This window comes from Aulostomus chinensis, chromosome 20 (genome assembly GCF_037954235.1).
Source record: "Aulostomus chinensis isolate RoL2024-O1b breed Wild chromosome 20, RoL_Achi_v1.0, whole genome shotgun sequence".
Taxonomy (NCBI): Eukaryota; Metazoa; Chordata; class Actinopteri; order Syngnathiformes; family Aulostomidae; genus Aulostomus; species Aulostomus chinensis.
This window is the reverse complement of record NC_141339.1, coordinates 1,347,812-1,359,512: the sequence shown is the minus strand read 5'-3', so window position 1 is coordinate 1,359,512 and position 11,701 is coordinate 1,347,812. Positions and strand designations below refer to the sequence as shown.

The following is an 11,701-nucleotide window of genomic DNA, read 5'->3' as shown; positions in this document are numbered from 1 at the left end:
GGGACTTGTGTCCTTCCCTGTCTTTATCCTGCTGCTCATTTATTCATTCAGCTTTGCTGCTTCTGTGTGGAGCAGCTGGTTGTCATGTGTTGCTCTTGAATGTCGTTGTTCAGATGTGCGATGACAATAAAGGTTCAGTTCAATAACTGAGCAGCTCTGGGCTGTCGGCCGTGGTTGAGATGAGCTCCACGGACCAGTGAATGGAAAGGCAGCAGGTTTCACCCTGATTCTCCTCAAAATTACCAACACGATTATTTGTGCCTGCTGGCCCAATTGTGATGTCATTTGTTCGATTTTGCTGAGGGACAGCTCATGACATTCATGACCCTGTATTTCTTGTTTTACAGTAAAACAAGACAGAACACGTACAATGTTTGTGACACACATTCATCATTGTCCGGAGCTTAAATAACTTACAGCCAGTAACAGGGCAAAAAGAATGAAAGAAGAGGTGAGAGAACAAGCAGGATCACTGTTGCATTTGGTTTGTCCTGTCAGGGCTCCCGTAGCTGCTCCCAGTGTCCAGGACAGAAAGAGCTCCAGACGCTGTTCCAGTGAATCACAACAATTCCTAGTGTCAGCTGATTACACTCATGAAAATATATTTAGGATTATGTTTCATTTTTGCTGGTAGACTTTGTGAATTGTTATGATCGAATGCTGTGTCACTGCTACAAATACAACATTTTTTATTTTTATTCACAAAAATATCAGAGGCTGAGTTTAGTTTATTTGATAATGATTCAGTTATTCGTTGATTATGTTGTGACACACCGCACCTGTTTCATGTAATCATCATCATCATCATCATCATCATCATCATCATCCTAGGTCCCTCAGTCAGGGATCACCCAGTTAGCATGACAGGTTTGATTATTCACTGCCTGGCCAAAAACAATGTTGCCACCTGGATTTAACCTGGCAAAGAGGTGCGAGCCTCCTATTGGATGATTCCTGCATTTGCGGGTATCTTTCAGCTGGCAACAAGTTATTGAACCCCAACTGGTGCAATGAGTTGCTTCTCATTTCTTAAACAACCATGTTGAAGGACACATCCCGTGGTCGTGGAGAAGATGCTAGTCTGTTTGAGGAGGGTCAAATCATTGGCAGCGTCAAGCAGAGGAAACATCTAAGGAGACTGCAGAAACTAAAATATGGGGAAGAACTGTCCAACGCATGATTACAGACCGGGAGGATCGTGGGGACCCATCGTCTTCCTAGAAAAAATCCCCATTGATCGTGATTGGCAATCACTTAAACGTTTGGTGAAATCAAATCGAAGACAAGCAGCAGCAGAACTCAGGGCTCTGTTTGATAGTGAAAGTAAGAGGATTTCCACAATGGGAAGGGAACTCAAGGGACTGGGAATGAACAGCCGTGTAGCCTTGAGAAAACCACGAATCAGTGACGCTAACCGGAAAAAAGGCTTCACTTTGCTAGAGAGCATAAAGATTGGACTCTGGAGCAATGGAAGGTCATGGGGTCTGATGAGTCCAGATTTACCCTGTTCCAGAGTCATGGGGGCATCAGGGTAGGAAGAGAGGCAGATGAAGCGATGCACCCATCGTGCCTAGTGCCTACTGGACAAGCCTGTGGGGGCAGTGCCACGGTCTGGGGCTGCTGCAGCTGGCCAGGTCCAGGATCAGAAACAGTATGACTCAAAGAATGAGGTCAGCTGACAACCTGAGATACTGAGTGAGCAGGTGATTCCATCAATGGATTTGTTCTTCCGTGATGGCACGGGCGTATTCCAAGGTGACAATGCCAGGGTTCATTGGGCTCAAACTGTGAAAGAGTGGTTCAGGGAGCACGAGGCATCATTGTCACACAGGGATGGGCCCCCACAGAGACCAGACCTGAACCCCGTTGAAAATCTTTGGGATGTGCTGGCGAAGGTCAGACTCTGCCATCATCAATTCAAGATCCTGGTGAGAAATTAATGCAACACTGGATGGAAATAAATCTTGTGACATTGCAGAAGCTCATGGAAACAACACCACAGCGAACGCCTGCTGTCATCCAAGCTAAAGGCGGTCCAACAAAATATTGGAGTGTGTGACCTTTTATTTATTTATTTATTTATTTTTGGCCAGGTAGTGTAACAAAGGATATCTTCCCACAGAAAAACTTTCATTTCACTAAATACAAAAATAAAAGACAAATATTTGAAGTGAAATCATTGAAGCTCTGCAGGTATTCTGTTGGCAGACCCCCTCAGCCAGACCCATCACGTCCACCAGGCCTCTCTGCGTTCCTACCACCTCAACTCTCCGCTCCTCCTCTCACTGGCTCTCCTCCTCTACCTGGGCCTCCAGGTGAAGGGCGTGGACCTGCTCTCGAGCCAGGACAAAGCTGGCACCGATGACAGACGCCAGCCCCTTGGGTGGCTTGTTCTTAAACATTGGGACTCTTCTGCAAATCTGTAATCGGATCTCTACTCTAGATGGCATCACCCTGACCCTGAGGACAACTGCAAGGAACCTTGGGGTCATTTTTGACCAGGACCTTTCCTTCAGCTCCCACATAAACCATGTGACTAGGACCGCCTTCTTCCATCTGCGAAGTATCGCTAAGATTAGGAATATCCTTTCCCAGAGTGATGCTGAGAAACTGGTGCATGCATTTATCACTTCTAGGCTGGACCACTGCAACTCTCTCCTGTCAGGATGTCCCAACAACTCTCTAAAGAGTCTCCAGCTGGTCCAGAACGCTGCAGCGAGGGTTTTGATGGGAGTTAAGAAGAGAGAACACATCTCTCCCACTTTAGCTTCTCTCCTTCCTGTAGGATCTAGAATCCACTTCAAAATCCTTCTGCTGACTTATAAGGCTCTCAATGATAAAGCTCCATCCTATTTGAAAGAGCTCATTAGTCCCTACCGTCCCACCAGAGCACTCCGCTCCCAGAATGCAGGTCTTTTAGTGACTCCCAGTATCTCTAAAACAGACTGGGAGGTAGAGCCTTCAGGTACCGGTTCCTCTACTGTGGAACCAGCATCTCTCCATGGGTCAGAGAGGCAGACACTCTGACTACGTTTAAGTCCAGGCTTAAGACTTTCCTTTATGACAGAGCCTTCAGTTAGGACTGGTTCAGGTAGCTCTGAACCATTGATAGCTATGCTGCTACAGGCTTAGACTGCTGGGGGACACATCAGGTTACATGGAGCCCTCCTGTCCTCTCCCTCTCACATTTTTGGAACTACCATTACTTGTTGCACTTTGTAGTTTGGCCTTGGTGTCTCGCAGTCTCTCTGTGTTTCCACAGATCCACCAGAGCCCCAACCGCCACCTGCATCACCCCCCCCCCCTCTTATTCCCTACTGTTACATCGGCCTGCGCTCCCCTCCCATGAACCAGTCTGCCATCCAGTCCCCCATCAAGCTGGCTTGCTCTCCCTGCCTCCCCTCCCATGAACCAGTCTACCATCCAGTCCCCCATCAAGCTGGCTTGCTCTCCCTGCGCTCCCCTTCCATGAACCAGTATACAATCCAGTCCCCCATCAAGCTGGCTTGCTCTCCCTGCCTCCCCTCCCATGAACCAGTCTACCATCCAGTCCCCCATCAAGCTGGCTTGCTCTCCCTGCCTCCCCTTCCATGAACCAGTCTACAATCCAGTCCCCCATCAAGCTGGCTTGCTCTCCCTGCCTCCCCTTCCAGAAGCTTCCTTCTTCAGCTGTTATTAACATTTCCGTGTTTCCCACATTCTGCATTGTAAACTGTTTTCTTGTCTGTACCAACATCTCCTGCACGTCTGTCCCTCCTGGTGAGGGATCCTCCTCCCCTCCTCACCCTGAGGTTTCTCAGATTTTTCCCTGTTAAAGGTTTTCTATGGAGTTTCTCCTCAGTCGATGTGAGGCTCTGAGGGCAGAGGATGTTGTTATGATGCCATGAAGCCTGGAGACAAACTGGTGGTGAAAACGGGCTCTACAAATAAAATTGCCTTGCCTTGCCTTGCCTTCTGGTTCTGGGAGTGGAGCTCCACTCTCCCCTGCATTCGCTCACTAGCAGAGTGGTGGTCAACAGGCAGGCTGACAGCATCATCTACAGGCTGATCTGTTGAAGAGCAACTCTGGTGCTCTCAGGTTATTTTTCACAGCAGAAGGAATCTGTGCTGGTTCGTTGGAGCATCCAGACACCATCCAGACAAGACCAACCGAGAATAATCTCTGAAACTCAACAGTTGCACAGGAATGTGTAATTATAGTGGCTGATAAAGTTCCCTCCCCCCGAGTATGTTGATGATGACAGGGTTCCTGTGACCTGGGGTTCTGGTCGACCCCCCTCTACCCTCCGTTTGTCTTTGGGAGAGGCCACAGCGTACCAGATGGTGATGATGAAGGATGCTGGTGTGCACCTTCATCATCATCATCATCATCATCATCATCATCATCATCATCATCACTGGCAGGCTGAACCCCCTCAGCTGCAGGAACTCCATGAGCCTTATTGGTCACTTGTGTCCTGCTGTTATTGACTCATGAAATCAGAATCAGGGGAGTTTTCAGATCTGATCTCAGAGCCTCATTGGCTGTCAGGTTCCACTCCGCCCTCTCCTGTCTGTTCTACCCGTTCAAGGATTCATTATTTTTTTCTCCATCTTTCACTTTTTTCAGCTCTTTGCAGCTTCACTGTCACTTTGCAGTTTCTGGAGGAAATGTTTCTGAGGGCCTGGACACGGAGGACTACATGTTCTCACACTCACTTCCTTCTCGATCCACGTGAAGGTGAACGTGGAGGGAGGGCGCACGCTGGCGTAGGGCCAGAGTTCTGATGTCAGTGGAGATGACAGAAGCAGATCACAGCATTCAGTCAAGATGACAACATCAGAGACACCATCACTGACAGCAGCCAGTGGTCCTAGGATGACAGATTCAAGGACACCGGAGTGTAAAGGAACACGTTTCCTACTCTCTGCAAACAGAAACCAGTCTACCAGTCTACCAGCAACTCAGAATGGTTCCCTATCAGGAACTGGTTAAGCTGGGAGAGGGCACATTCGGCCAAGTTTTCAGGGCCAAGGAAACGGAAACTGGCAGAGTGAGTAGCTTCAGCTGGGATAGGATCAGACGGACTGTTGTCATTGACTTAGTTTCCATGTGTCAGCATCTGCTCTCATGTGTCCCTCAGATTGTGGCTCTGAAGTTTATCGAGAAAGATGGTCGCTCAGATCAGGAGATCCAAATTCTCTACAGGGAAGTGACAATCATGAGAAAAATCCACCATCCCAACATCGTAACGTTGTTGAGCAGTTTTCAAATGAAAAAATGGGTAAGACAGCGATGAATCTTCCCTCTGAATGCCTCCTGCTCTCAGGTGGATCCTTGATCCACTGCACCATCGTCTCATTGTGTGACCAAATCTCTCCACTGTGTCAACAGCTTGTTTTTGTGATGGAGTACGCTGGAGGCTCCAACCTGCTCCAGGCTCTTCATGATCGTGGGACCTTCCCAGAGCACCAGGTACTCCTTCATTACACACAGTAACGCCGGACATGACACTCACTGAGACTTCACCCCATCAACATTTGCATTTTTCTCCCTCTTCCAAGGTCCAGAAGTTTGCCTGCCAGCTGCTCTCAGCGTTCCACTACTTGCACTCACGTCACATTATTCATCGGGACGTGAAGACGGCCAACACTGTGCTGGGGGACGATGGCGTGGTCAAACTGTGTGACTTTGGGTAAGAAGATTTAGATGTTGAAGGAAAACATGGCTGTGAGCGTCATCATCTCCAAGTGTGTTTATATGTGATGCCGTTCTGTCTCAGGTTTGCCAGCGTCTTGAGGAAGCCCACCTTGAAGCTGACGTCTCAGAAGGGAACGCTAGCCTTCATGTCCCCTGAGCGGATAAGGGGGGAGCCCTATGATCACACTGCTGATCTCTGGGCTCTGGGCTGCACCCTGTTTGAGCTCCACACTGGGGAGCTTCCCTTCTATTCGGAATCCAGACCCCAACTGATGCAGCTCATCCTGGAAGGCTCGGTTGAGTGGCCCAACAACATGAGCCCCAGCTGCAAGGTACAACAGCTACATTCGTATACTGCGTCCTCAGCTGCTAACTAGCTAGCTAGCTACTGTGTTAGCGTTCTCAAACACAAGCTACCTTTAACAGCCAAAAGAAGCTTACTGCTGCTTTTTAAGACAAACAAAAGTGTATCGTTCTGCTCACCGTGACCATGTGACGTCTCCTTTACAGAGTTTCCTGAGAGGTCTGTTGACCGGAGACCCTGAGGAGAGGCTGTCATGGCCACTGATCCCGGCCCATCCTTTTGTTGCTGGCAGTCCTCAGTTTGAAGACAACGATGAGACTGAGACCAGCAATGAGTCCAGCTATGAACTCAGTGACGAAGACAGCGATGAAGACAGCGATGAAGAACGTGATGAGGTCAATTATGAAGATGAAGATGATGATGAGACCAGCGATGAGGACAACGATGAAGAAAGTGATGAGGTCAATTATGAAGATGAAGATGATGATGAAACCAGTGATGAGACCAGCTATGAGGTCAGTGATGAAGACAGTGATGAGGACAACAATGAAGAAAGTGATGAGGTCAATAATGAAGAAAGTGATGAGGTCAATTATGAAGATGAAGATGATGATGAGACCAGTGATGAGACCAGCTATGAGGTCAGTGATGAAGACAGTGATGAGGACAATAATGAAGACAATGACGAAGATGATGATGAAGACAATGAGGAGACCAGTAAAAACACCATTGATGAGGACGATGTTGAGACAAGCAATGAAGACAGTGATGAAGACTCTCAGCATTCACCGCCCAAAAACCTGGTTGGAGACCTCTATGAGGAAAATGAAAACAGGACGGTGAAGCTGAAGAACCTCCAATGGATCCGTAAAAAGCTGGGGTTGAGGTCCACCACGGACAGAACCAGGGAGGACAGGCTCCAGGCCCTCTCCCTAAAGACGGACATGGAAATCCTCCGTCTCAAGATGGCTAAAGAGATCGAGGCTGTGCGAGAAGACGCTGCTATGAAGGAGCGTTCTCTTCGCAGGGAGACGGAGAACCTGAGGGTGACGCTCGAGGCCTGTGTGGGGAAACTGGCCACTGACCTCCAGGTGGAGAGGCGGAAAAACGCTGTCCTGGAACAAGAGCTGCAAGAGATCCGCCTCCGTGAGGAGGTCAGGAACAGGTGTGAAACTGCTCTTGAGGTGGCAGAGACCCACCAGGTGGAGCTTCACACACAGGTGGGGATTCATCAAGATGAAGTCAGGGAGGACAACCTGGACATTGAGAGGATGCAGCAGTCGTTGGACCATGGGAGGAGACATCCAACCTCCAGAGAGGGGGCAGAACCTGTTCCAACAGCCCCTGAACCTCTGGAGGACACTGCAGTGCCAGAAGTGAAGAAGGGGTCTCTCTGGAAAACAGCCGGGATCTGTCTGGGGCTGACCCTGATCCCTGTGGCCATAGCGGCCCTTATTGTCAGGCGCTGATGACCCAGCCTGAGATGGGTAGGGGGGCTGGGGTCGGGGGGACTGTACTGTTGGATCAAGAATTCTGGTTATCTGATGATTCCTATATTATAAGGCAATGTTTCTTGAGGTTTGCTTTTCCTGGGTGTTGAGCCGGAGGATGACTGCCAATCACAGGGTGGTTGTAGGCCAGTGGGATCCCATGCAGCTCTGTCCTGGAGGGTGTGTGGAGAGTGAGACGATCTGTTTGGACATGCCAGAGGCCACACTCCTGTAGCTGGATAGAAGCAGGTCTTTCTGAACTCATTTGAGAGCTGTTGGATGTTTTAATCGCCACTCTGAGTAAATCACAGTCCTCACTTGTCAATGTGCCAGTGTTCTGCTATAAGCTGACATCTGTTGGGTTTTCACATGCAGTCAACTGAAGCTAGGAAGCAGTCAAAGCTAAGATAATTCAAAACCAGGTTTCCAGTGATGCCAAAGAAATTGTTAAAACCAACTGAGAGCAATAACTCGGGTTACAATTGTACCTTAAAACTGGATAGAATACCGCCGAAAGTCAGGTATCAGACAGAGAACTGGCGCTAGCGGCAGAAGTCGAAACACAACAACCTCAGGAACGTAGACAACAGGCCACAAACTTATTTTATCCAAACGAGCAGACTTAAGCCTGATCTCGATGGCATTTCATTATGTAAATGTGAAGTTATTGGATGTTTTTGCCATTAAAAATTACACAGAATTACGGAACTGTAAATTATTTCAATTAAGTGTTTGTTTTGGGAGTTGTTGATCCTGAGAGTTTAAGTCTGCTCCTCCTTTACTAAACCGTGGGCAACAAGCTAAACGAGTTCAAGTCAGAAAACAGGCCGACAAAATAATACGTTTTCTTTTACCCGTTACAACATCCATTACAAACAAACGCAACAGACATGGACCCATTAAAAACTGCCATTACTAAGAATGTTTCCTCTTGTTTATTTTGTATGAATTCAGCAACAAAATAATCTGCATTGCGCTTAATGGTGTGTTTTCCTCTGAACTTCAGTGCGAAGGCTTCGCCTCTTAAAGGAACAACATGTTGCCATGTTGATGCTGCTCTCCTTCTGGTTGAACATTTGTTTCTGCATAGTGACGGTGCATTTACTGGTGCAGGTTTTTCATGCCCCCCTGCATGGTCCATGTTGTCATGACTTACCAATGTTGAGACCAAAGCCACACCCTTGGGCTTTTTGTTGACCCACACACACAGCCCAGGCATGAATTAATTACACCAGTGCAGTAAGGTGGGCGGTATGTAACCATGGATGTACGAAAGAAAAATTACACTCATGGTACCAACAGCCAGTTATTTAGGACAGTGGTTCTTAAACTTTAGTCAGTGATGAACCCCCTTTGAAATAGTTTGAGTCAAGTACCCCTGACACGCGCAAAACATTTTTGGTCGAAAATAACGAGGTACAGTGCTGTGTCATCAGTGTCTGATTTATGAAAGTTAAACCACTCATAGCAATGATTTGCCAGTGTTGGCTAATTTCTACCCGCAAAAAACCCACAGTGCCTTCGGTGCCTACTTTCGGTACTTCGTCAGCTCTGGTTTCGCCTTCTTTTTAACTTTTTTCAGTATTTTCAGCACCATCGCTGCGCTTTAGCCACATATTCATCTTGACAGTGCGTTGTCATGGCAACGGCGGGTTATGACGAGTGATGCTGGATCAATGGGTCAAACTAGGTTGGTTTGGGGAGAGTCTGTATTTTTAAGGATATTAAAATTGAATACTGAATATAAAATTCAGTGTATGAACATACATTTGTATTTTATCGAACATTTATAATATAATTATTTCTCAAGACTTAATTATATTAGGATTACTGCTTTTTTAATATATATATTTTTGTAAAGCTTCACTTACCCCCTGGAGTACCTCCACATACCTCCAGGGGTACGCATACCCCCATTTGAGAACTAGTGATTTAGGATGTTATCAGGTGTGCTTTACTTAAAACTGGTTCATCTGGAGCCTAAAACCAGCTAAAGTCCATCCATCCATCATCCATCCATCCATCCATCCATCCATCCATCATCCATCCATGTTCTCCTGTTGAGGGTGGTGGGGGTGGAGCCTATCCCAGCAGCCTTCCACCTGGACAGGTCACCAGTCCATGGCAGGGCCAACACATAGAGACAGACAACCATTGGCTCTCCCAGCCACGCCTACGGTCAACTTAGAATCCAACCAAATCCTAAAACCTGTTTTACGATTTGTTTGATTGGGGCTGTGTGTTCTACTGAAAGTTCTGTTGTCAATGTAAGCCATCAATATGCTGTCAGTTATGTTACAACTGCATCGTTGTGGTACTGAAATAATTGCAAATGACAACAAATAATGAATAGTTTACACCAATGAAAACAGCAACCTGCCAAATTTGAGATGTCTGATGTCATCTCTGCTAAGCCAGCATTTTCTTTTCAGAGCTGGCCAAGTTGTTGTGAATTGACACTTAATGGATTATATAATTATTAAAAGTAATATAATATGCATACAAACAATACTATAATTGGATCCTAGTTTTTGCAGCCCGGTGGAGTAGTGGTCCTCCCTGTGGCCCCCATCAAGAAGGTTGTGGGTGGAGCCCCGGCTGGAGCACGGGGTCTTTCTGGGTGAGTCTCCATGTTCTCCCTGTTCCTGCTGGGTTCTCTCTGGTACTCCAGCTTCCTCCACAGTCCAAAGACATCAAGAGGGACCAGGTTAATCCAGACTCTAAATTGACCGTAGGCGTGGCTGGGAGAGCCAATGGTTGTCTGTCTCTATGTGTTGGCCCTGCCATGGACTGGTGACCTGTCCAGGGGGAAGGCTGCTGGGATAGGCTCCACCCCACCACCCTGAACAGGAGAAGAGGGAGAAGATGGAGGGATGGATGGATGGATGGATGATGGATGGATGGATGATGGATGGATGGGTCCTAGTTTTGATTATGGCCATCATTGCCTTTGAGCAGTGAAACGTGTTGTGAAGGCATGTAAACTAAAAAGGATTTCAATCCTTATAGTTGATCTTTTCATGTGTTCACATGTACCAACATCTGTGGTATTTACATGTTCTCAATGTTTGTCAAAGTCAAAACAGAAACGCTCCTTGCCTGCCTTCATGTTGTGTCCCTTTGTTGCTTTTCTGCTCGTCAGGTTAAAGGATAAATCCTCTTCCTGCATGCCTCATTAGCCGTTTCTGCATGAGGGTCCACTGGCTTCTCCCACCACTCGTGGCCTGGTTTTCCTGGTTCATCCTTGTTTTAAGTTTGTTAACCTCCCTCACATGAGTTTGCCTGGAAATGGTGACGCTGGTGCAGCCGGGCCAGTGGGTCCTCTGAGACTATCATCATAGTCTGAATAAAAACCAGTGACTCAGGGAACAGGAACATCTTTTCTGATGCTGCACGTTTATTTAGGTCAATTGAAAGTGTTAGCAGAGAAGCAGACCGGTCCAGTCCAGCAGCTCCTGGACTCTCCGTGAAGCAAACATCACACTCAGGCGGCTTTCTGACATATGAAACGCCTTTTATGTGTACATGGCAGGTCGTTCCAGCGGCCCCAGTCTGAAAAACCATATGAGAGAAAAAACTCCATGTTATTATGAGGGAGAGATCTTTTAGTGATTTTTATTTATGATATTTTTCATAGCCACGCCTCTTCCAATGGGGGGGGGGGGATCCTATAAGGAAGGATCATCGTCTTTATTCTGTTCCTTGAACTTGGAGTTGCCTGGAAACTTTCATTAAAGCTTTGATTGAAACACCTGAACCCTGCGCCCAAGCCTGGTTGTGACAGTTTTCATATTGTGCTTTATTTGTTCATTTAAATCTTTAATGATAATTAAGTATGGCTAGACATTCATTTTCATTCAGGAATATTTTAATGATGATGGTTTGGGTTGGGGGGGCACTGGAAGATGTGGCTTAGGGCCCCAAAATGTTCAGAAACGGCCCTGCTTGTAAACATCGTTGGGTATTACTTAAAATGCAGCTCTACAGTGTCAGACCAGCTCTGCAAAGATTTGCAGTTTTCTTTATTTTCTTTTCTTTTTTTTGAATCATTGTCATATTTTTACTAACAGGGTCTTGAAGGCTTTGGAGGAAATTATCGAATGTGTAGACAATTTTACGCCCCCAAGTAGCTTCTACCGACAACAGGCATCAACAGAAAACACAAAAACCAAAGTGGGAACTGCATAAATGCCCCTTGTTTGGCAAAGGACCAGCCTATGTACCAAC

The 11,701-nt window shown here is 47.0% G+C and overlaps 1 protein-coding gene across 2 annotated transcripts; it reads left to right on the top strand.

Annotated features, from left to right (window-relative positions):
* The first annotated feature begins 4,928 nt into the window (after positions 1-4,928).
* Positions 4,929-9,007, top strand: LOC147242159 (uncharacterized). 2 transcript variants are annotated; one of them, XM_086189389.1, is made up of 6 exons: positions 4,930-5,033; positions 5,124-5,264; positions 5,375-5,455; positions 5,545-5,675; positions 5,763-6,012; positions 6,191-9,007. In XM_086189389.1, the coding sequence occupies exons 1-6, from the start codon at positions 4,950-4,952 to the stop codon at positions 7,451-7,453; spliced, it is 1,950 nt and encodes a 649-aa protein (XP_086045515.1). In that variant the 5' UTR covers positions 4,930-4,949; the 3' UTR covers positions 7,454-9,007. The 2 variants fall into 2 exon arrangements, with proteins under 2 accessions (XP_086045514.1, XP_086045515.1); XM_086189388.1 differs by having other exon boundaries at positions 4,929-5,264.
* The last annotated feature ends 2,694 nt before the right edge of the window (positions 9,008-11,701 follow it).